This window comes from Sus scrofa, chromosome 9 (genome assembly GCF_000003025.6).
Source record: "Sus scrofa isolate TJ Tabasco breed Duroc chromosome 9, Sscrofa11.1, whole genome shotgun sequence".
Lineage (NCBI taxonomy): Eukaryota > Metazoa > Chordata > Mammalia > Artiodactyla > Suidae > Sus > Sus scrofa.
This window is the reverse complement of record NC_010451.4, coordinates 35917053-35939930: the sequence shown is the minus strand read 5'-3', so window position 1 is coordinate 35939930 and position 22878 is coordinate 35917053. Positions and strand designations below refer to the sequence as shown.

Sequence of the window (22878 nt, the reverse complement as noted above, 5' to 3'; positions counted from 1 at the left end):
TCAGAGAGAAACACAGAGCAGTGAGAAATAGTCTGAAGAGTGAAAGACACTGGGTTAAAAGATTTGGTAGTCCTCTGCAGAAAGGTAGCATGTTTGAAAGTGCTAATTATGAGAGTGGGTCCATGAAAGAAGCAGATGCTTGGGCAAATGTCTATATATTTAGAAGGTGGCAATGAAATGTACTCAGGGTTTAGTGTGCTGACCTCTTTTCTATACACGTCTAGATGGTTTCACAGACTACCTTCACTGACAGCTCTTTTAATGACAGGCCTCTTCTCTCCTTAAAGCTCTCAACTTCCATTTCACAGATACACTATCTTGAATAGTATTTAAGGCACTAAGCAGATTTTTAAAAAATCTTCATCTGCTTTATAATTTTCATTCCATATTCTTGAGTCTCAGAGTAAACAAATGCTCCTTTTTCTTCTGGGATGCAGCCCTATGATGGTACTGTCCTTTGGTTCTGCTTGAATGAAAAGAGCATCCTTACTTAACCTTCTGTCCCATTAACTTGTGTGCCAGTAGATGCCTTCCAGATCCTCACCTGCAGCCTCGACACTATTTCTAGTATCCTGTGGGCATTCTCTTAATGCTGCCTGTAGGAACAGGATTTTTTTTTCAGCTTAGTTTGTCAGTTCTCACACTAGGAAGAAGAGCATGAATCTCAAGTAGTTCAGTTATTCACCACTATACCACCATTAATTAATAAAAACTATTCTCTGACATGTACTGTGTCTACGGATTTGTCCTGTCTCCAACCCAAGTAACAGTACTCTCTAAAACAGCCTGTGCGCTTAAATTTAGTCATCAAATATATCTCAAGAAAAACCAAGCCATAAGGCTAATATTGTTTGGCTATGACTCTGGCTGTCTGAGGAAATAATATTTACACAGTAGGGAAAAGAAAAAGTAAGATTGCTACCAAGCTGTCCTGTGCAGATCTTTCATTTGGCATGAAAAATAGGGAAGGGCTCAACGTTCTATTTTATCTTCAGTTCACTAAAAGAGGTAGACTTTACAGTGTGGGAATAGAAGGCAACTTACTATCTCTCACCATTTCCCTTTAAACAAGTTCTGACGATTCATTTTTCTTTTCCCCTGGATGAAATCTTCAACAGACCCAATAAATGACATTTCTGGTCATTGTCAGTAACTGAATTCTCTTTGAAAAGTATCTGACCCAAATTAAATTTTACTCTCCTAAGGAAGTTCTTCTTCCCACCTATCCTAGCTCAAACCTAATTCAGGGCTGGAAGCCTCCAATGGGGAAAGGAATTGATTTCATCTTTTTCTCTACCTCCACATTCTCTGTCATTTGCTGTGCTGCTGCCTCTGGTCCTTCTAGTGTGGGTGCATTTAGTGTGTGCGAGTGAGAGTGGCAAACAGGCAAAGGAGGCGAGGAAAGAACAGTGAAGATCATTCAAGCCACGGTTACACTCTGAATCTGCAGAGTGAAAACGGAGCTCTTCCTCAGCTATATGCCTGAAGACTGACTTTAACTTGTGAGGTTCTTGGAGATGCCCTGACAGGAAGCTCCCCTCTGTGTTCCTTGACTACAGGTAGGCCTCCCCTGGCTCTACACTCACCATTCTCTCCTCAAACCCAGCTTCTGGCTGTCTATACCACCAGACTCATTCTGTTAAGTTCACTCTCTCCTCCTGGGCCTGTTTATAGTATAATAAATAATCTATATGCATCTTATTTTCATATTTGTCTAACTGATGCACTGAATGGACAAAAGGTACACTCAGTAAAGAATTCAATTATTTTTCCACAGATGATTTTAAATATGCCCTGATGATCTCCCTTCCCAGTTTCTGGACAAGCCTAGGCAAACCCCAGAACTCTTCACTTTCAGCTTAAAAAGAAATCTCATTTCAATCCTAGCATACATTCTTCTCCTTGGCTTCACTTTGCTCTTCTGCATTGGTTTCCTTAAGGTAGGTGGCAGAGAGGAAGGAGGCAGAGGAAGCAGGCAAAGCAATGATCAATGCTGTTGTGATCCACTTTTTAGAACTCTGGGTCATACCAAGTATTCAAATGCTGGCTGAGTGAGCATCTGAGGGATTTTCAGAGAACTTTTTCCAGTTCTTCCGTCTTATCCCACTCCCTGGAACTAGCAGTGCATTAAATAGCTGACTTCTTGTAATTCCTATCCTCAGAAATTAATGCACGGTAGAATGCCCACTGCCTCTTTCTTTTGGAATTCCTCTTGGGTAGCATCCTTTTAAGTCCCAGGGGCTACCATTTTCCACACCATCTATTTGGTCCACAGGAACTTAGATATCTTTGTCACCCAAAAAGTTGAAGCACAGCTGGCCCAACTGGTGACCCTTCTCCTCCTCCCCCTGCTACTAGACCTATTCTATCTGACACCATTAAGAATAAAGGATTTGGAAGTTCCCAGCATGGCTCGGCAGTTAATCAACCCGACTAGTATCCATGAGGTTGCAGGTTCAATCCCTGGCCTTGATCAGTGGGTTATGAATCTGGCACTGCTGTGAGCTGTGGCGTAGGTCACAGAGGCAGCTCGGATCTGCATTGCTATGGCTGTGGCACAGGCTGGCAGCTGTAGCTGCCAAACCTTGAGCCTGGGAACGTCCATATGCTGAAGGGTGTGCCCCTCCCAAAAGAATAAAGGATTCCACAATCCCTAGCCTGGGATGTGGGGACATCCATAAGTGAGGGTGCTGTCTAAAAAAACAAAAACAAAACAAAAAAAGTTTCCCTATGAATGAAATGGCTTATATTTTCCCCTTTAACTATGAAAACTTTAAAAAGAATAGTATCCTAAATATAATTTACTCTTTAATTGATAGATCCTCTACTTTACATGCTATGTTAGTGGTTTTGACATAGCTCTCTTTCTCAAAATACTTCCTGCCCATGGATCACCCCCAACACTATTTTTTTTGTTCTTGTTTTGGCCTCACTTGTAGCATGTAGAAGTTCCTTGGGCCAGAGATGGAACCCGAGCCACAGCTGTAACCAGAGCCACAGTAGTGACACCACCAGATCCTTAACCTGCTGAGCCATGAGGGAATTCCACTACTTTCTTTACTTCTTACCATTTTGGTCATTTTTTTGTCTCCTCAGGATTCTGTCCTGTCTTTCTCCATTCTAACTTAGGTAATAACCTAATGGCTGCAACTTTATTTATTTATTTATCTATCTATCTATCTTTCTAGGGCCGCACCCGACGCATATTGAGGTTCCCAGGCTAGGGGTCCAACTGGAGCTGTAGCCGCCGGCCTATGCCAAAGCCACAGCAATGTGGGATCCGAGGCATGCCTGAGACCTACACCACAGCTCATGGCAATGCAGGATCCTTAACCCACTAAGCTAGGGCAGGGATCAAACCTGCATCCTCATGGATGCCAGTTGGCTTCGTTAACTGCTGAGCCACGAAGGGAACTACTGTTGCAACATTAAATCCCACGGCTTCAAATACCATCTACATGTTAATGATTATGATTTTTTCCCCTCCAGTCTTTCATTTTACTCACCGACCTGACATTTCACTTAGGTATTTCTATGGTATCTCAAACTTAAATCCCACTTGTTCTCTAGTATTCAGTATCTCAGTAGACAGTTTTTTTTTTTTTTTTTTTTTGTCTTTTGTCTTTTTAGGGCTGCACCTGCGGCATATGGAGGTTCCCAGGCTAAGAGTCTAATCACAGCTTACAACTGCCGGCCTATGCCACAGCCACAGCAACGCTGGATCCTTAACCCACTGAGTGAGGCCAGGGATCCAACCCAAAACCTCATGGTTTCTAGTTGGATTTGTTTCTCCTCTGCCAAGACGGAAACTCCTCAGTAGATGGTTCTTAAGTCACAGAAGTGATCGTAACATATTTGACACCTCATTTCCTTCACCTCTGTTTATCACCACAGACAGAATTTAGTCTTAAAAATGTAATTTTTATCTTACTACTATTTTAACACTGGTTAAACTCCCCTGAACACCTATTTTATCCACTCATGAATTCTTCACACTGTACAATGACTTGCTCTACATACAATTCAGGTGATGACTGCAAGAATCATATTATAATATAACCTATTTGCTGGACTCTTGATACAGGCTGTCATACACTTGCTTGTCTACAATGCCTGGTCAAGAGATAAGCACCCACCACCCAACCGAAACCATGGAATCTCTTCTCTAAGGCTTTTAGGGCTTGAACAGAGAGAGGGTTCATCAATCTCCGCAGGTTTTCTTTTTTTTCTGTCTTTTTGCCTTTTCTAGGGCCTTAATCACAGCATATGGAGGTTCCCAGGCTAGGGGTCTAATCAGAGCTGTAGCTGCTGGCCTATGCCAGAGCCACAGGAATGTGGGATCTGAGCTGCATCTGCAACCTACACCACAGCTCATGGCAATGCCGGATCCTTAACCCACTGAGCAAGGCCAGGGATCGAACCTGCAACTTCATGGTTCCTAGTCGGATTCATTAACCACTGCACCACGACAGGAACTCCTCTCTGCAGGTTTTTAAACTGCAAATTGTTAAATGTAAAAGCAGTAGGCAGCTATGTTTCCTGCCACACAGACCACACAAAGTTAAGAAAGCTGGTGTACAGAAGAAATGAGAGTGGGAGAAAAGTGAAGCGAGAAAGATAAAAGAAAAAGACAAAAGAGTTCAAAGTTTCCCAGTCCCTATTCTAGCTATTTCTGAAACCCAGTTACATGAATCACTCTAGTAATCTACAATGCTGTCTTTTTGACTAAAATGAGTTTTTGTATTTGGTTAGGAAACCAAAAAAAGAAAGAGACCAAAATATTAACTGACCCATAAAGCCCGACATGATCTTATCAGCCTAACCTAGAAACTCTCCAATCCCCTTCAACACAGTACAGTGCCAAAATGGCATCCTTTAATTGTTCACCCACAAAGCTCTTTCTATTCCAGGGCCTCTTTTCCCTTCCACTTTACTTAATGTAGTATGACTTACCTTTCAAGTATCAGCTTAAATGTTACATGCACTCAGAGTACCCCTGACTTCACCTTCAGGGCATCAGGACCGGATTTCACCTTCAGAGTATCAGGACTGGATACCAAATGTGTCTAGTTTCATTGACCAGCCTCTTCAAGTTAACCTTATATTCACATTCACAAAATAAAGACATTCTTTTTTTTTTTTTTGGTCTTTTTGTCTTCTGTTGTTGTTGTTTTTGTTGTTGTTGTTGTTGGTATCTCCTGGGCCGCTTCGGTGGCATATGGAGGTTCCCAGGCTAGGGGTTGAATCGGAGCTGTAGCCACCGGCCTATGCCAGAGCCACAGCAACGCGGGATCCGAGCCGCGTCTGTAACCTACACCACAGCTCACGGCAACGCCGGATCGTTAACCCACTGAGCAAGGGCAGGGACCGAACCCGCAACCTCATGGTTCCTAGTCGGATTCGTTAACCACTGCGCCACGACGGGAACTCCAAGACATTCTTTATAGTTACAGCAATGCTGATAAACTTCTTACCTCAAATGCCCATTCTTTTTCTTCTTCACCATCCAGAAACAAACGTGTTTCTTTATAAACTTGGCCTATGTCCAGGTTTAATGGGGATATATCAAATTCAAGCCGTTGCAATTCAAATCCTAATCCAACACCTATGGCTTTTATGAAGCTTTCTTTCAGTGCCTATGATAACAGACAGACATTTTTCTCTTACATCATTTAATAGATAAAAATTTTTATAAAATCAACAGCCCCCAATACATGTGGATATCTTCTGAGCATTACATATGTTAAATTTTCTTAAATGTCATAATGTATACATATAAAGCAAGAAGTACCCAGGTAATGATTTATTACTTCGAATACCGTGTGAACTACAGGGTAACCAAAGGACTTTTGCTGCTGTTTTTAGCAAAGATAATGGAATCGTCACAGGGCATTTTTACTCTCAAAACTAGAAAGAAATTATACCCAATTCCTATAAAACATATCCAGCTGAGTCCATTCGTCCTTAAAGCTTCTGATTGTTTCCCATTCTTTGTTGGTAAACTTTCTTTTCATAATATGAAAAAATTCTGGAATTGAACCACGACCTGTCAATTGAGGAAATAAGAGAATTAAAAATAGCTATTCTATTACCAGAACTGTTAAAGACAGTACATGAAAGAAAACTAAAGGCTAACCTTACTTTGAATACAGTCACAATAATCCTAATCAAAATATCAGCCAATCAAAGTTGGGAATTAAAAGGATAACACGCATGACAAGAAGGGGTTAGCCCAGAAACAGAAGAGTAGTCTCACAGAATAGTGAAATTCTGTGAATTATTATGTAATTAAGGAGAAAAACCATGGTTATATAAATAGATGCCCAGAAAAAATGTGATAAAAATATAGCAGCTATTATAAATCTTAAATAACTGGGGGAAATTTCCTATATATGACGGAATTTGAGAATCCAAAACAAACACTCTTAAAATAGAGCAATACTATCCTGGGGTTTAAATTTTAACTTCACTCTATAACAGGAAAAACAGGGAACAATTTATTATAATTTTTGGGGAATTGGTAGAAAGCTAAGGAGTGTTCTTTTAACTTATTATACACATTTTGTTTTCTTTTTTGTCTTTCGTCTTTTTAGGGCCGCACCTGTGGCATATGGAGGTTCCCAGGCTGGGGGTCAAATTGGAGCTGTAGCTGTTGGCCTATGCCACCGCCACAGCAACATGGGATCCAAGATGCGTCTGCAACCTACACCACAGCACACTGCAATGCCAGATCCTTAACCCACCGAGCAAGGCCAGGGATCGAACCCACATCCTCATGGATACTAGTCAGGTTCATTAACCGCTGAGCCACAATGTGAACTCCTACATGTTTCCTAATATGACTTATCCAAATAAAAACAGATTGAATTTCTGTTCTTTTGGCCCATTTAAAAAAAGTCTGAGTTATCTCCCTAGTTCCACTGTTTCATAGATAGTAAAATATTACATAGTATCCTAAAAATAAAAACAGAACTCGAAGGATCTGATTTCCAGAATTAAGGACTAAGACACAAATTAAAATATACATGGTATGCCTTTCATATTATATTTTTCCAAAATATTTTAATTATGTGTTTGTGTATCTTTACTACTAAGCAGGAACCTTCTTATCCCTCACACAAATTACAGCTTAATTAGTCTATCACAAAGTCTGGCAACAAGGTAAGTGAATCACAAATGTTCCCCATATGAATAAATGTATGCTAATTATTAGGTAGGAAATTACTTCCTAAATGTTCTACTACCCTATATCCTTAGTTCATGATTTATATTACTTCCAGTAAACCTCCTGAAAGTAGTCTTTCCTACAGATTCTGTTAACATAGCTTGTCTACTCCCCAGCTCCCATTACTAAAACACTCAACTCCAAAATCTTACATTCCCAACTGGCTTCAACCACAGTATGTATGGAAGGAAAAAAAGATGTCAGATACCCTTAGTAATGCTTTATTGGCATTTAATCACTAACTAACCCCATGAGAATTCAACAATTAGAACGTGTACTATATCAGTCTAAAAATACCCAAGTGCTAGATGCTAAGAATATCATGATGAGCAAAACAACCATGGTCCTTATGTCCATAGGGAATTTAGTTTCTCCTACAGTAACCAAGTACCTTTCTCATAGTTATCTCAAGGGTAGGAAATATTAAAAACCAGTTTCCTCACAAAACTGTCTATAATTCTGCCACCATTTCCACTTCAAAACAGTCTCCTCTTATTTAGCAAGTAAATATTCCTAATTACCCTACAATGATATGTGGTCTTTCATTTCAAGACAAAGACACTCATTTATTTCCAAGTTCATCAGACTCAATTAATCTATCTGTCCTCTAAGCCCTCTACTATTTTCAAGAAGGACAACTTTACAATCCATTTTTATGAATCAACTAATCTTTACTGTTTGTATCTGTTCACAATGTTAAAAGGCTATTAATTTCTAAAAGTAACCCTGAAAAGCTCTTAAATCATTTCATGTAAGAACACTGAAATATTAAACTGTGACCTTAGGAGTCCCAGGGCAGGGGATACTTACCCTTTTGAGGCTATAAACCCCCTTTGACAGTCTGGTGCTTATTCCTTATGTCCCTTAATAAAGACTGCTTTGCTAAAATGAGTATCACTAGTACATACCGGCTTGACAAAAAAAAAAAACCTCATTTACATAAAAAGCAATCTAGTACAATCACTGGACAGCAATCACTATTGCTCATGTACAGCTAAAAAATATCTGATATGACTGTGTTTTTATATTCTTTTGAGAGCATAGTGTTCCACAAAATAAGACACTGACAGCAAAAAAAAAAAAAAAAAAAAAAAAAAAAAGACTTTGTAAATATTTAGCCAAAGAACAACAGCACCACAGTGTGGCACTATGGTGAAAATACACAGTGGGTGCATACTCTTAAGGATTTAGTTTATCTAGAAAACTGGATTTTGTCCCTCAAACTATCTGAATATGGCACAATTATTAGATACATAAGTAGAAAAAGCCTCCCAATAATACCAACACATATTTATGTCTATTAAAATCTTTGATTTAATCATCCTACTGCATGTGTAAGAACGTCACCATACATATAGGAAAGATAAAATAACTGAAAAACCTATATAGTACCACTGGTTTTCTGGTTTAGAAAAACAGACTCCCCCATATCTTACTAGGAAAAGCAGCACTAAATATTAACTAAGTGCTCTGCAACGATCAACTAATAACCAAGGTCACACAGCAACTAGAAAATTAAACAGAGTAGTAACCTACAACAAATAATTCATACAGTTGAGACTTGAACAATGTGGGTTTGAACGGTGCAGGTCCACTTATACATGGATTTTTTTCAATTATAAATAAAATGTGTGGTTGGTTGACTTTAGGGATATGAGTATGGAGGACCCAAGTATACGGAGGGCCGACTAGAAGTCACACCTGGGAGGGTTTGTACCCCTAAGCCAATGCCCCCCCGCCCTGCCCCCACCAAACCCACCATGTTCAAGAGTCAATTGTAGGAGTTCCCGCTGTGTCTCAGCCATAATGAATCCTACGTGCATCCATGAAGATGTGGGTTGGATCCCTGCCCCACTGAGTAGGTTAAGGATCCAGCGTAGTCGTGAACTGTGATGTAGGTCACAGAAGGGACTCAAATCCTGCATTGCTATGGCTATTGTATAGATCAGGACCTGCAACTCCAATTAGACCCCTAGCCTGGGAACTTCTGTATGCTGCAGGTGCACCCCTAAAAAGACCAAAAACAAAAAGTCAATTATAAATAATACCTTTAGCTACTACTGCAAGCCTCTGGGGAAAAAAAAATCCTACAAGAACCTCAAAGCTCACCTATATCAATCTCTCTTCAAAACAAGTTCATGCATGGGTGTATATGTAACAGCATCTCAGTTAAAGCTTACCATTCTTCTTAAAGAAAAAGGGCCAGTTACTTTAGCAGAGAGTTGAGCAATGTCCTTCTGTGTGTTTCAAAGGAACAAAATTCAGTTCTGGATAAGTCATATTGGAAATTCTAGTAGCTTCATTTTCTAAGTACTAGATTACATATAATCTTGCTTCCATGGGATGCGACAATCTTCCAAAATCTGAATTATTATGTACACAGTAATGCTTTATCAGCTCAACTGCCAAGGAATTTATCTGAATAAAACAAAAATGTCTGAGCTGCTAATATAGGTTTCACAAACCACATGCACGAAGCCTGTAGTTATGTTACTGACAAAGGAGCTATGAAGTTCTCAATGTGAATGGCATCTAGCAGAAAGAGCACTAAATTGAAATATGACTATCTAGGCTTGAAATTATCCACTTGGGCAGTCCTGAACGTCAGTTGCTCTTAGTAAGTCTATTTATTTATTTATTTATTTATTTATTTATTTATTTTTTTGTCTTTTGTCTTTTGTTGTTGTTGTTGCTATTTCTTGGGCCGCTCCCGCGGCACATGGAGGTTCCCAGGCTAGGGGTTGAATCGGAGCTGTAGCCACTGGCCTACGCCAGAGGCACAGCAACGCAGGATCCGAGCCGCGTCTGCAACCTACACCACAGCTCACGGCAATGCCAGATCGTTAACCCACTGAGCAAGGGCAGGGACCGAACCCGCAACCTCATGGTTCCTAGTCGGATTTGTTAACCACTGCGCCACGACGGGAACTCCAGTAAGTCTATTTAAATGTGTGTTTATTAATACATACATGTATCAACACAAGAAAGGGGCAAACGGACATGGCAGAGACAGGATTAAGATGGTAGAATAGAAGGACTGGAGCTTAGGTTCTCTCATAAAAAACAACATTACAACCAAATGCTGAACAACCTTCAACCAAACGGACTGGAAACTTTCTAAAAGAGATTCTACTCCAGAAGACAAAGAGGAGGCCACATCAAGAGGTAGGGGGGCAATTACACGATATACACAACCCCATACCTCCCAGGTGGGAAACCCAGACTGGAAAGTAACTGTATCACAGAGACTCACCTACAGGAGTGAGAGTTCTGAGCCCCACGTCAAACCCCCACGTCTGGGGATCTGGCATTGGGAGAAAGAGCCCCTGGAGCATCTGGCATTGAAGGCTAGTGGGGCTTGTGACAGCAACTCCACAGGACTGGGGGAAACGGAGACCCCATTCTTGAAAGGCACACAGACTTTCATGTGCACTGGGTCCCAGGGCTAAGCAAAGGTTCCATAGGAATCTGGGTCGGACCTGACTGCAGTTCTTGGTGGATCTCCTGGGGAAACACAGAGTGACTGTGGCTTGTTGTGGAGGAAGAATGTTGGAGGGAAATCTCTACAGAATATTCAGCAGAGTGCCTTTCTCTGGAGGTGGCCATTATGGGAAAACCTGGCCCCACCCATCAGTGCTGAGAAGCCCCAGGCCAAACAACAATCCAGGTGGGGATCAGTGGCCCACCCATCAGTAAGGAGGCTGCCTAAAGGCTCCCCAGGCACACAGCCACCTCTAATCTCACCCAGAAACAAAGCCCTACTCACGAGAGGGATAGGAATCAGCCCCACCTACCAGTGGGCAGGCACCAGTCCCTCCCATCAGGAAGCCCACAGCAAGCCCTGGTACCAACTTCAGCCACAAGCAGGGCAGCCACCAGAAGTAAGAGAGGCTACAACTCTATTGTCTGCAAAAAGGAGACACCAAAAATCAATAAAAATGAAAAGACAGAGAACCATGACTCAGATAAGGGAGAAAGAAAAAAATACCCAGGAAAACAGCTAAGTGATATGGAGATTATCAGCCTCTGGGAAAAAGACTTTAGACTGTTGATGCTGAAGATGATCCAAGACATTGGAAATAAACTGGAGGCAAAGATGGATAACTTACAGGAAACAATGAGCAAGGAGATACAAGATTTAAAACTTAAGCAAGCAGAGATGCAAAATACAATAACTGAAAAAATTCATTAGAAGCAACCAAAGGCAGAATACAGAAGGCAGAAGAACAAATCAGTGAGGTGGAGGATAGACTAGTGGAAGTTACTGATGTGGAACAGAAAAGAAAAAAAAAGACTGAAAAGAAATGAAGAGTCTCAGAGAACTCTGGGACAATGATAAATGCACAACATCCGTATTACAGGGGTGCCAGAAGGAGAAGAGAGAGAAATGGAACAGAAAAAATATACAAGGAGATAGTAGCCGAAAACCTCCCTAATATGGGAAAGGAACCACTCCCTCAAACCCAGGAAACAAAAGGAGTACCATATAAAATAAACCCGAGGAGGAACATCCTGAGACACATATTAATTGAACTGACCAAAATTAAAGACAAAGAGAAAATATTGAAAGCAACTAGGGAAAAGAAACAAATAACATACAAGGAAACCCCGATGAGCTTATCGGCAGATTTTTCAGCAGAAACTCTGCAGGCCAGAAGGGAGTGGCATGACATACTTAATGTGATGAAAGGAAAAAAACCTCCAACCAAGATTACTTTACCCGGCAAGGCTCTCATTCAGATTTGAAGAAGAAATCAAAACCTTCACAGATAAGCAAAAGCTAAGAGAATTCAGCAACACTAAACCAGCCTTACAACAAATACTAAAGGAACTTCTCTAGGCAGAAAAGAAAAGGCCACAATCAGCAATAAAAATACCATATATATAGTAAAGATAGGAAATCATCCCTGCACAATTATACCACCAGAATCAGAAATCATGAGAAGAGGTGGGTACAAATGCAGGACACTGGAGATGAACTTGCAATTAAGAGAACAACAATTTAAAACATTCTCATATACATATAGACTCATATCAAAACTTCAGAGTAACTGGAAACTAAAAATCTACAATTGATATGCAAAGAAAAATCAACTCAAATGCAACACTAAAGATAGTCATTAAAGGAGTTCCCATCGTGGCTCAGTGGTTAACGAATCCGACTAGGAACCATGAGGTTGCAGGTTCGATCCCTGACCTTGCTCAGTGGGTTAAGGATCTGGCATTGCAGTGTGCTGTGGTTGCAGATGTGGCTTGTCCCATCTTGCTGTGGCTCCGGCGGCTACAGCTCCGATAAAGATACATCAAACCAGAAGAGGAGAGAACAAGAAAAGAAGGGAAGAAAAAAGAGCAACAAAAACAAATCCAAAGCAATTAATAAAATGTCAATAAGAACACACATATCAATAATTACCTTAATCGTTAATGGACTAAATGGCCCAACCAAGACATAGAATGGCTGAATGGATACAAAAACATGACCCATAAATATGCTGTCTTCAAGAGACCCACTTCACTTCTTGGGACACATATAAATGGAAAGTGAGAGGATGGAAGAAAATATTTCATGCAAATGGGGATCAAAAGAAAGCTGGAGTAGCAATACTCATAACAGACAGAAGACTTTAAAATGGGAGTTCCCGTCGTGGCGCAGTGGTTAACAAATCCGACTAGGAACCATGAGGTTGCGGGTTCGGTCCCTGCCCTTGCTCAGTGGGTTAACGATCCGGCATTGCCGTGAGCTGTGGTGTAGGCCGCAGACGTGGCTCGGATCCCGCGTTGCTGTGGCTCTGGTGTAGGCCAGTGGCTACAGCTCCGATCGGACCCCTAGCCTGGGAACCTCCATATGCCACGGGAGCGGCCCAAGAAATGGCAAAAAAGACAAAAAAATAAATAAATAAATAAAATAAAATGAAGAATATTTTAAGGGACAAGGAAGGTCACTACATAATGATCAAAGGATCAATCCAGGAAGAAGATAAAACAATTTTAAATATCTACACACCCAACTTAGGTTCACCACAGTACATAAGGCAACTGCTAACAACCTTAAAAGGACAAATTGACAATAACACAATCATAGTGGGGGACTTTAATAACACCCCACTTACAGCAATGGACAGATCATCCAGACAGAACATCAACAAGGAAACATAGGCCCTGAATGAAGCATCAGACCAGATGGACTTAACAGACGTTTATAGGACATTCCATCCAAAAGCAACAGAATACACATTCTTCTCAAGTGCACATGGAACATTCCCTAAGACGGATCACATCCTGGGCTACAAATCCAACCTTGGTAACTTTAAGAAAATTGAAATCATATCAAGCATCTTTTCCGGCCACAACGTTATACGACTGGACATCAACAACAAGAAAAAAAAACTGCAAAAACCACAAACACGTGGAGACTATAAACGACATGCTACTAAACAACCAATGGATCACTGAAGAAATCAGAGGAAATTAAAAAATTCCTAGAAGCAAATGACAACAAAGATACGACACTCCAAAAACCTATGGGATGTAGCAAAAGCCGTTCTAAGAGGCAAGTTTATAACAATACAAGCCCACCTCAGGAAACAAGAAAAAGCTCAAATAAACAAGCTACCTTTACATCTAAAGCAGCTTGAGAGACAACAGACAAGACCTAAAGTTAGAAGGAAAACCATAAAGATCAGAGCAGAAATCAATGAAACAGAAAAGAAGAAAGCCATAGAAAAAGTGAATGAAACGAAAAGCGGGTTCTTGGAAAAGATCAACCAAATTGATAAACCCCTAGCCAGACTTATCAAGAAAAGAGAGAGGGAGAGAGGACAAGATGGCGGAGGAGTAGGGGGACACGCTCGCCCCCTCCCACAAACACAACAAAAAAAGCACATCTACAGAATAAATGACTCGCACAGAACAGCAACCAATCACTGGCAGAGGAACCTAAACTCCAATAACGGCAAGAAGTTCGTGACATTACTGTGCAGAACGGGAGAAAAGAGGAGAGTGAGAGAAGGAGAATCTGAGCGGGACAGGTGCTCCCGAAAGGGAACTGAGGAGGAGAAAGGGATCCCGCACCCTGGAAAGTCACCTACTCGGGGGAAAGATCAAACGAACCAGAGGAATCTCCAGATGCAGAGAAGAGTGTAGCAGTAAGTTGGAGTACTGAAAAGCCGATCAAGAACCCAATGGACCATCTGAACTACAGGCACAGTCACCAAAAATTGAGACGCCTGGGTGGAGGCTGGGCACCAAGACCTCGCCTCTGAAGGTTAGTCCCCGGGAAGGGGCCCGGGGACGCCTGGGAGGGGGCAGGGCACCGAGACCTCGGCTCCAGAGGTTAGTCCCCAAGAACGGGCTGGGGGGGGGGGGGCGAAGCGGAGACTGCTTGGGAGGTCTAGAAACTGGTCTGTCAAGTTTGACGGGTAAGAGACTGCCTGGGAGACTAGAAAACAAAGCTGTCACAGAGGAAGGGAGCAATACTCTAGGAGTGGGGAAGTGGAAAGCCGCATCAGAGGGAACCTGGGAGAAGAGCCTGGTCTGCGCACGGGCTGGGGAGGGGAGAGAAGAAGGGGTGGGTCCCCACAGAATACTCCCCATGCCACAGCAAGCTTACAGGCCCGATAACTAGCAGAAAGCTGTTTCCCAGTGCATCCCCTCCCCCCACCCCCTACGCTCTCGCCAGACCTGGGGCTGCCTGCCATCTGGCAGGGCTGGCCTCAACAACTGCCTGAAGCCTACCACCACAGGGGCTGTCCCTGCACAGGCCTGCTTGCCCTTTGGAGGGGCTACACTTCCGCAGACCAGCTCCAAACACCACCAGCCCCCAAGAAAAGGCCTGCAGCCCAGAAAAGCTAGAACAAGCCTAGCCAGGCCGTGAATAGATCTGCCTAATTCTCAGACAGTTTTTCTGAGTCGGGCTGCCCTAGGGAGGAGCCTCTTGGGTTTCCAGCGGCCCTGCTACCCGCCCAAGCCCCCAGGGGGTGCCGAGCCCTAGTGGATCAGCTGCATAGGACTGCCAACTCCAGGCAGGACCCCCTGCAGCCCAGAAAAGCTGCAAAAAGCCTGGCCAAGCCGGGAAAAGATCTCAGATGGTCTTTCTGAGTCGGGCTGCCCTGGGGAGGAGCCTCTTGGGTTTTCAGCGGCCGTGCTAGCCACCCAAGCCCTCAGGGGGTGCCCCACTCCCACGGAATAGCTGCTCAGCACCACCAGCCCCCTGGAGGAGCCCCTGCAGCCCAGAAAAGCTGCAACAAGCTTGGCCAGACTGTGAAAAGATCCGCCTACATTCTCAGGCCGTCCTTCTGAGTTGGGCTGCCCTAGGGAAGAGCCTCTTTGGTTCTCAGTGACCCAGATAGCTTCTCCAGCCCCCAGGGGGTGCTGCATTCCTGAGGAACAGCTGCCCAACACCGCCAACCCCCTGCAAGAACCCCACAGCCTAAAAACACCAGAGCAAGCTCTGCCTGACCAAGTGAAATCTTCTACCATCGTGGTGTGGACCTACCAGTCCTGTCTGCCCTCAGGAAGTCCTCCTTTGCTTCAAAGAAACACTGCTAGCCCCATCAACACTCCAGAAAAGCCACACTGCCTCAAAAAAGATTGACCAACAACGCCAGCCCTCAGGAAATATTCCATGGCAGTGACAAGGCAAACACTGCCCGATAATGGAGAGTACAACTTCCTCAGGAGAAAGAAAACAACAAGCAAGATGAAGAAGCTGAGAAACCACCCCCAGGCAAACCAACAGGAGAACTTACCTAAAACAGTCAACAATGAAACAGATCTCTGCAGTCTGACAGACCTGGAGTTCAAAAGAGAAATAGTGAAAATACTGAAGGAATTAAGAGAAGATATGAACAGTAATGCAGATACCCTCAGAAAGGAACTAGAAAATATAAGGAGGAGCCAAGAAAAACTAGAACATTCATTTGCAGAAATGCAAACGGAACTAAGGGCAGTAAAAACCAGAATGAGTAATGCAGAAGAACGAATCAGTGATATGGAAGATAGAATAATGGAAATCACCCAATCAGGTCAGCAGACAGAAAACCAAATCAAAAAACAGGAAAGCAATATAAGAGACCTATGGGATAATATAAAGCGGGCCAATCTACGCATAATAGGAATTCCAGAAGGAGTAGAAAAAGATAAGGGAATGGAAAATATATTTGAAGACATTATCACTGGAAACTTCCCAAATCTAAAGGATACTGAGTTCAAGATACAGGAAGCACACAGGGCCCCAAACAAACTGAACTCAAATAGACCCACACCAAGACACATCATAATGAAAATGGCAAAAGTTAGTAATAAAGAGAGGATCCTCAAGGCAGCAAGAGAAAAACAGAATGTTACCTACAAGGGAACCCCCATAAGATTATCAGCTGATTTCTCTACAGAAACACTACAGGCCAGGAGGGAATGACAAGAGATATTTAAAGTGCTAAAAGGAAAAAATATGCAACCTAGAATACTCTATCCAGCAAGAATATCATTTAAAATAGAAGGGGAAATAAAAATTTTTTCCAACAAACAAAAACTTAAAGAATACAGCAACACAAAACCCAGGTTAAAGGAAATATTGAAAGGGCTTCTCTAAACCAAAAAGAAAGGAAGGAAAGGGAAGAAAAAAGAAAAGAAAAAAAAAATTAAAAAGAAGAGGAAGAACTAGGACTGAGGAAACTGCAATCAGAGAGCAGTCACTCAAGCCAGCATACAGATTTAATCATGAACATGCTTCAAACAAAATAAAATTAAAAAGAAAAAAATAAAAAAAGATTCATCAAAACCATAAAATGTGGGCAAGGGATGTTAGGAAGTAAATAACCCTTTTTGTTTGTTTGTTTGTATGTTTCGCTTCTTAATTTTAATATAGTAATGAAGTGTTTGAACTTACAGGACCATCAGGCTAAAACACACAATTATAGGAAGGGGTTAGCATACTTAAAAAACAGGGCAACCACAAGCCAAAACCAAATATTGCATTTGCAAAAAATGAAAAAAAAAAATACACTCAAGCAGATAATAACAGGAGACCATCCAACCAAAAAAAAAAAAAAAAAAAAAAAAGAAAGAAAGGAAGAATGGAGAAACATAGAATCAACTGGAACATGAGGTTCAAAATGGCAATAAATAATCATCTATCAATTATCACCTTAAATGTCAATGGACTGAATGCCCCAATCAAAAGACACAGAGTGGCTGAGTGGATAAAAAGGCAAAAACCTTCAATATGCTGCCTACAAGAAACTCATCTGAGGACAAAAGATACATATAGATTGAAAGTGAAAGGGTAGGGAAAACTATTTCACGCCAATAGACATGACAGAAAAGCAGGAGTCGCAATGCTCATATCAGACAAAATAGACTTTAAAACAAAAGACATAAAGAAAGACAAAGAAGGACACTACTTAATGATTAAGGGATCCATCCAAGGAGAGGATGTTACTATCGTCAACATATATGCCCCAAATATAGGAGCACCCAGATACATACATCAAATATTAACAGACATAAAGGGAGATATTGATGAGAATACAATCATAGTAGGAGACCTAAATACCCCCCTCACATCAATGGACAGATCCTCTAGACAGAAAACCAATAAAGCAACAGAGATCCTAAAGGAAACAATAGAAAAGTTAGACTTGATTGATATCTTCAGGACACTACATCCAAAAAAAGCAGAATACACATTCTTCTCAAATGCTCATGGAACATTCTCAAGAATCGACCACATATTGGGACACAAAGCTAACCTCAATAAATTTAGGAGCATAGAAATTATCTCAAGTATCTTTCTGACCACAATGCCATGAAATTAGAAATCAACCATGGGAAAAGGAAAGAGAAAAAACCTACTACATGGAGACTAAACAACATGCTACTGAAAAACCAATGGGTCAATGAGGAAATCAAGAAGGAAATTAAAAACTACCTTGAAACAAATGATAATGAAGACACAACCTCTCAAAATCTATGGGATGATGCGAAAGCAGTGCTCACAGGGAAATTTATAGCAATCAGGCCTTCCTCAAAAAAGAAGAAAGATCCCAAATTGACAACTTAACCCTCCACCTAAACGAACTAGAAAAAGAAGAACAAAAAAGACCTAAAGTCAGCAGAAGGAAGGAAATTATAAAGATCAAAGAAGAAATCAATAAAATAGAGATTCAAAAAACAATAGAGAAAATTAATAAAACCAAGAGCTGGTTCTTTGAAAAGGTAAACAAAATTGACAAACCCCTGGCCAGACTCACTAAAAAGAGGAGAGAAAGAACCCAAATAACCAAAATTATAAATGAAAAAGGAGAAATCACAACGGATACTGCAGAAATACAAAAAACCCATAAGAGAATACTATGAACAACTATATGGCAACAAGTTTGACAATCTGGAAGAAATGGACAATTTTCTAGAATCTTACAGCCTGCCAAAACTGAATCAAGTAGAAACAGACCAACTGAACAGACCGATCACTAGAAATGAAATTGAAGAGGTCATAAAATCACTCCCTACAAATAAAAGTCCAGGACCAGATGGCTTCACAGGTGAATTTTATCAAACATATAAAGAGGAATTGGTGCCCATCCTCCTTAAACTCTTTCAAAAGGTTGAAGAAGAAGGAATACTCCCAAAGACATTCTATGAGGCCACCATCACCCTCATTCCAAAACCAGACAGAGATACCACCAAAAAAGAAAACTATCGCCCAATATCATTGATGAACATAGATGCAAAAATTGTCAACGAAATCTTAGCCATCCGAATCCAACAAATATCAAAAAAATTATACACCATGACCAGGTTGGGTTCATCCCAGGTTCACAAGGATGGTTCAACATACGCAAATCAATCAGCATCATACACCACATTAACCAAAAAAAAGGTCAGAAATCATATGATCATCTCAATAGACGCAGAAAAAGCATTTGACAAAGTCCAACATCCATTCAAGATCAAGACCCTCGCCAAAGTGGGTATAGAGGGAACATTCCTGAATATAATCAAAGCCATTTATGATAAACCCACAGCAAATATAATACTCAATGGGGAAAAACTGAAAGCCTTCACACTCAAATCTGGAACAAGACAGGGATGCCCACTCTCACCACCGCTCTTCAACATAGTTTTGGAAGTCCTAGCCACAGCAATTAGACAAACAAAAGAAATAAAAGGCATCCATATAGGAAGAGAAGAGATAAAACTGTCACTGTATGCAGATGACATGATACTATACATAGAAAACCCTAAGGACTCAACCCCAAAACTCCTTGAACTGATTAATAAATTCAGCAAAGTAGCAGGATATAAGATTAATATTCACAAGTCAGTTGCATTTCTGTATACCAGCAATGAAATATTAGAAAAGGAATACAAAAATACGATACCTTTCAAAATTGCACCTCACAAAATCAAATACCTCGGAATACACCTGACCAAGGAGGTAAAGGACCTATATGCCGAGAACTATAAAACTTTAATCAAAGAAATCAAAGAAGATGTAAAGAAATGGAAAGATATTCCATGTTCCTGGATTGGGAAAATCAATATTGTAAAAATGGCCATACTACCCAAAGCAATCTACAGATTCAATGCAATCCCTATCAAATTACCCATGACATTTTTCACAGAACTAGAACAAACAATCCAAACATTTATATGGAACCACAAAAGACCCAGAATCGCCAAAGCAATCCTGAGAAGCAAAAACCAAGCAGGAGGCATAACTCTCCCAGACATCAGGCAATATTACAAAGCCACAGTCATCAAAACAGTGTGGTACTGGTATCAAAACAGACAGACAGACCAATGGAACAGAATAGAGAACCCGGAAATAAACCCTGACACCTATGGTCAATTAATCTTTGACAAGGGAGGCAAGAACATCAAATGGGAAAAAGAACGTCTATTCAGCAAGTATTGCTGGGAAACCTGGACAGCTGCATGCAAAGCAATGAAACTAGAACACACCCTCACACTATGCACAAAAATAAACTCAAAATGGCTGAAAGACTTATATATACGACAGGACACCATCAAACTCTTAGAAGAAAACATAGGCAAACACTCTCTGACATCAACATCATGAATATTTTCTCAGGTCAGTCTCCCAAAGCAATAGAAATTAGAGCAAAAATAAACCCATGGGACCTCATCAAACTGAAAAGCTTTTGCACAGCAAAGGAAACCAAAAAGAAAACAAAAAGATAACTTACAGAATGGGAGAAAATAGTTTCAAATGATGCAACGGACAAGGGCTTAATCTCTAGAATATATAAACAACTTATACAACCCAACAGCAAAAGAGCCAATCAATCAATGGAAAAATGGGCAAAAGACCTGAATAGACATTTCTCCAAAGAAGATATACAGATGGCCAACAAACACATGAAAAAATGCTCAACATCGCTGATTATAAGAGAAATGCAAATCAAAACTACCATGAGATACCACCTCACACCAGTCAGAATGGCCATCATTAATAAATCCACAAATAACAAGTGCTGGAGGGGCTGTGGAGAAAAGGGAACCCTCCTGCACTGTTGGTGGGAATGTAAACTGGTACAGCCACTATGGAGAACAGTTTGGAGATACCTTAGAAATCTATACATAGAACTTCCATAGGACCCCGCAATCCCACTCTTGGGCATCTATCCGGACAAAACTCTACTTAAAAGAGACACATGCACCCGCATGTTCATTGCAGCACTATTCACAATAGCCAGGACATGGAAACAACCCAAATGTCCATCGACAGAGGATTGGATTCGGAAGATGTGGTATATATACACAATGGAATACTACTCAGCCATAAAAAAGAATGACATAATGCCATTTGCAGCAACATGGATGGAACTAGAGAATCTCATACTGAGTGAAATGAGCCAGAAAGACAAAGACAAATACCATATGATATCACTCATAACTGGAATCTAATATCCAGCACAAATGAACATCTCCTCAGAAAAGAAAATCATGGACTTGGAGAAGAGACTTGTGGCTGCCTGATGGGAGGGGGAGGGAGTGGGAGGGATCGGGAGCTTGGGCTTATCAGACACAACTTAGAATAGATATACAAGGAGATCCTGCTGAATAGCATTGAGAACTTTGTCTAGATACTCATGTTACAACAGAAGAAAGGGTGGGGGAAAAATGTAATTGTAATGTATACATGTAATGATAACCTGACCCCCTTACAGTACAGTGGGAAAATAAAAAAGTTTAAAAAAAAAAAAAAAGAGAGATAGAGGACTCAAATCAATAAAATTAGAAATGAAAAAGGAGAAGTAACAAGGGACATCACAGAAATACAAAGGATCATAAGAGGCTCCTATATGCAACTATACGCCAATAAAATGGAACACCTAGGAGAAATGGACAAATTCTTAGGAAAGTGCAATCTTCCAAGACTAAACCAAGATGAATGGACCAATCACAAGAACTGACTTTGAAAGGGTGATTTAAAAACTCCCAACAAACAAGAGTCCAGGGCTAGATGGCTTCACAGGTGAATTCTATCAAACATTTAGAGAAGAGCTTACACCTCTCCTTCTGAAACTATTTCAAAAAATTGCAGAGGAAGGGATACTCCCAAACTCATTTTATCAGGCCACCATCACCCTGACACCAAAACCAGACAAAGACACCAAAAAAAAGAGAACTACAGGCCAGTTTCACTGATGAACATCAACGCAAAACTCCTCAACAAAATACTAGCAAACCGTATCCAACAATACATTACAAGGATTGTACATCATGATCAAGTGGGATTTAGCCCAGGGATGCAAGGGTTCTTCAATATCCACGAATCAATCAGTGTGATACACCACATCAACAAACTGAAGCATAAAAGCCATATGATCCTCTCAATAGACGCAGAAAAGGCCTTTGACAAAATCCAACACCCATTTCTGATAAAAACCCTTTGGAAAGTGGGCCTAGAGGGAACCTACGTCAACATAATAAAGGCCATGTATGACAAACCCACAGCTAACATCATTCTCAATGGTGAAAAGCTGAAAGAATTCCTACTGAGATCAGGAGCAAGACAAGGATGTCTGCTCTAGCCACTACCTTTTGACATAGTTTTGGAAGTCCTAGCCACAGCAATCAGAGAAGTAAAAGAAAGAAAAGGAATGCAAATTGGAGAGGAAGAAGTAAAACTATCACTATTTGCAGATGACATGATACTATACCTAGTAAAGTATAGGTATAGGTAAAGACTCTACTAGAAAACTGTTAGAGCTCATCCATGAATTTGGCAAAGTCGCAGGATACAAAATTAATACACAGAAATTGATGGCATCTCTATATGCCAACAGCGAAAGATCAGAAAGAGAAATTAGGGGAGCATTCCCGTTTACCCTCACATTAAAAAGAATAAAATACTTAGGAATAAACCTACCTAAGGAGTCAAAAGACTTGTACTCTAAAAACTATAAGACATTGATGAAAGAAATCAAAGATGACACAAACAGATGGAAAGACATACCATGCTTTTGGATTGGAAGAGCTAATATTATCCAAATGACTATACTACCTAAGGGGATCTACAGATTCGATGCAATCCCTATCAAATAACCAAGGACATTTTTCACAGAACTTGAACAAAGTATTTTAAAGTTTGTTTGGAAGCACAGAAGGCCCAGAATAGCCAAAGA

At 40.9% G+C, this 22878-nt stretch overlaps 1 protein-coding gene across 2 annotated transcripts in view; it reads right to left on the bottom strand.

The window, feature by feature from the left end:
- AASDHPPT (aminoadipate-semialdehyde dehydrogenase-phosphopantetheinyl transferase) overlaps positions 1-22878 on the bottom strand; it is a 44672-nt gene that overhangs the window by 8643 nt on the left and 13151 nt on the right. For both annotated transcript variants that reach the window (XM_003129822.5, XM_005667292.3), the window contains exons 3-4: positions 5925-6046; positions 5475-5636 (exon numbers count right to left, since the gene is read on the bottom strand). In XM_003129822.5, coding sequence (XP_003129870.1) covers positions 5475-5636; positions 5925-6046 — 284 coding nt within the window. The remainder of the gene's footprint in view (positions 1-5474; positions 5637-5924; positions 6047-22878) is intronic.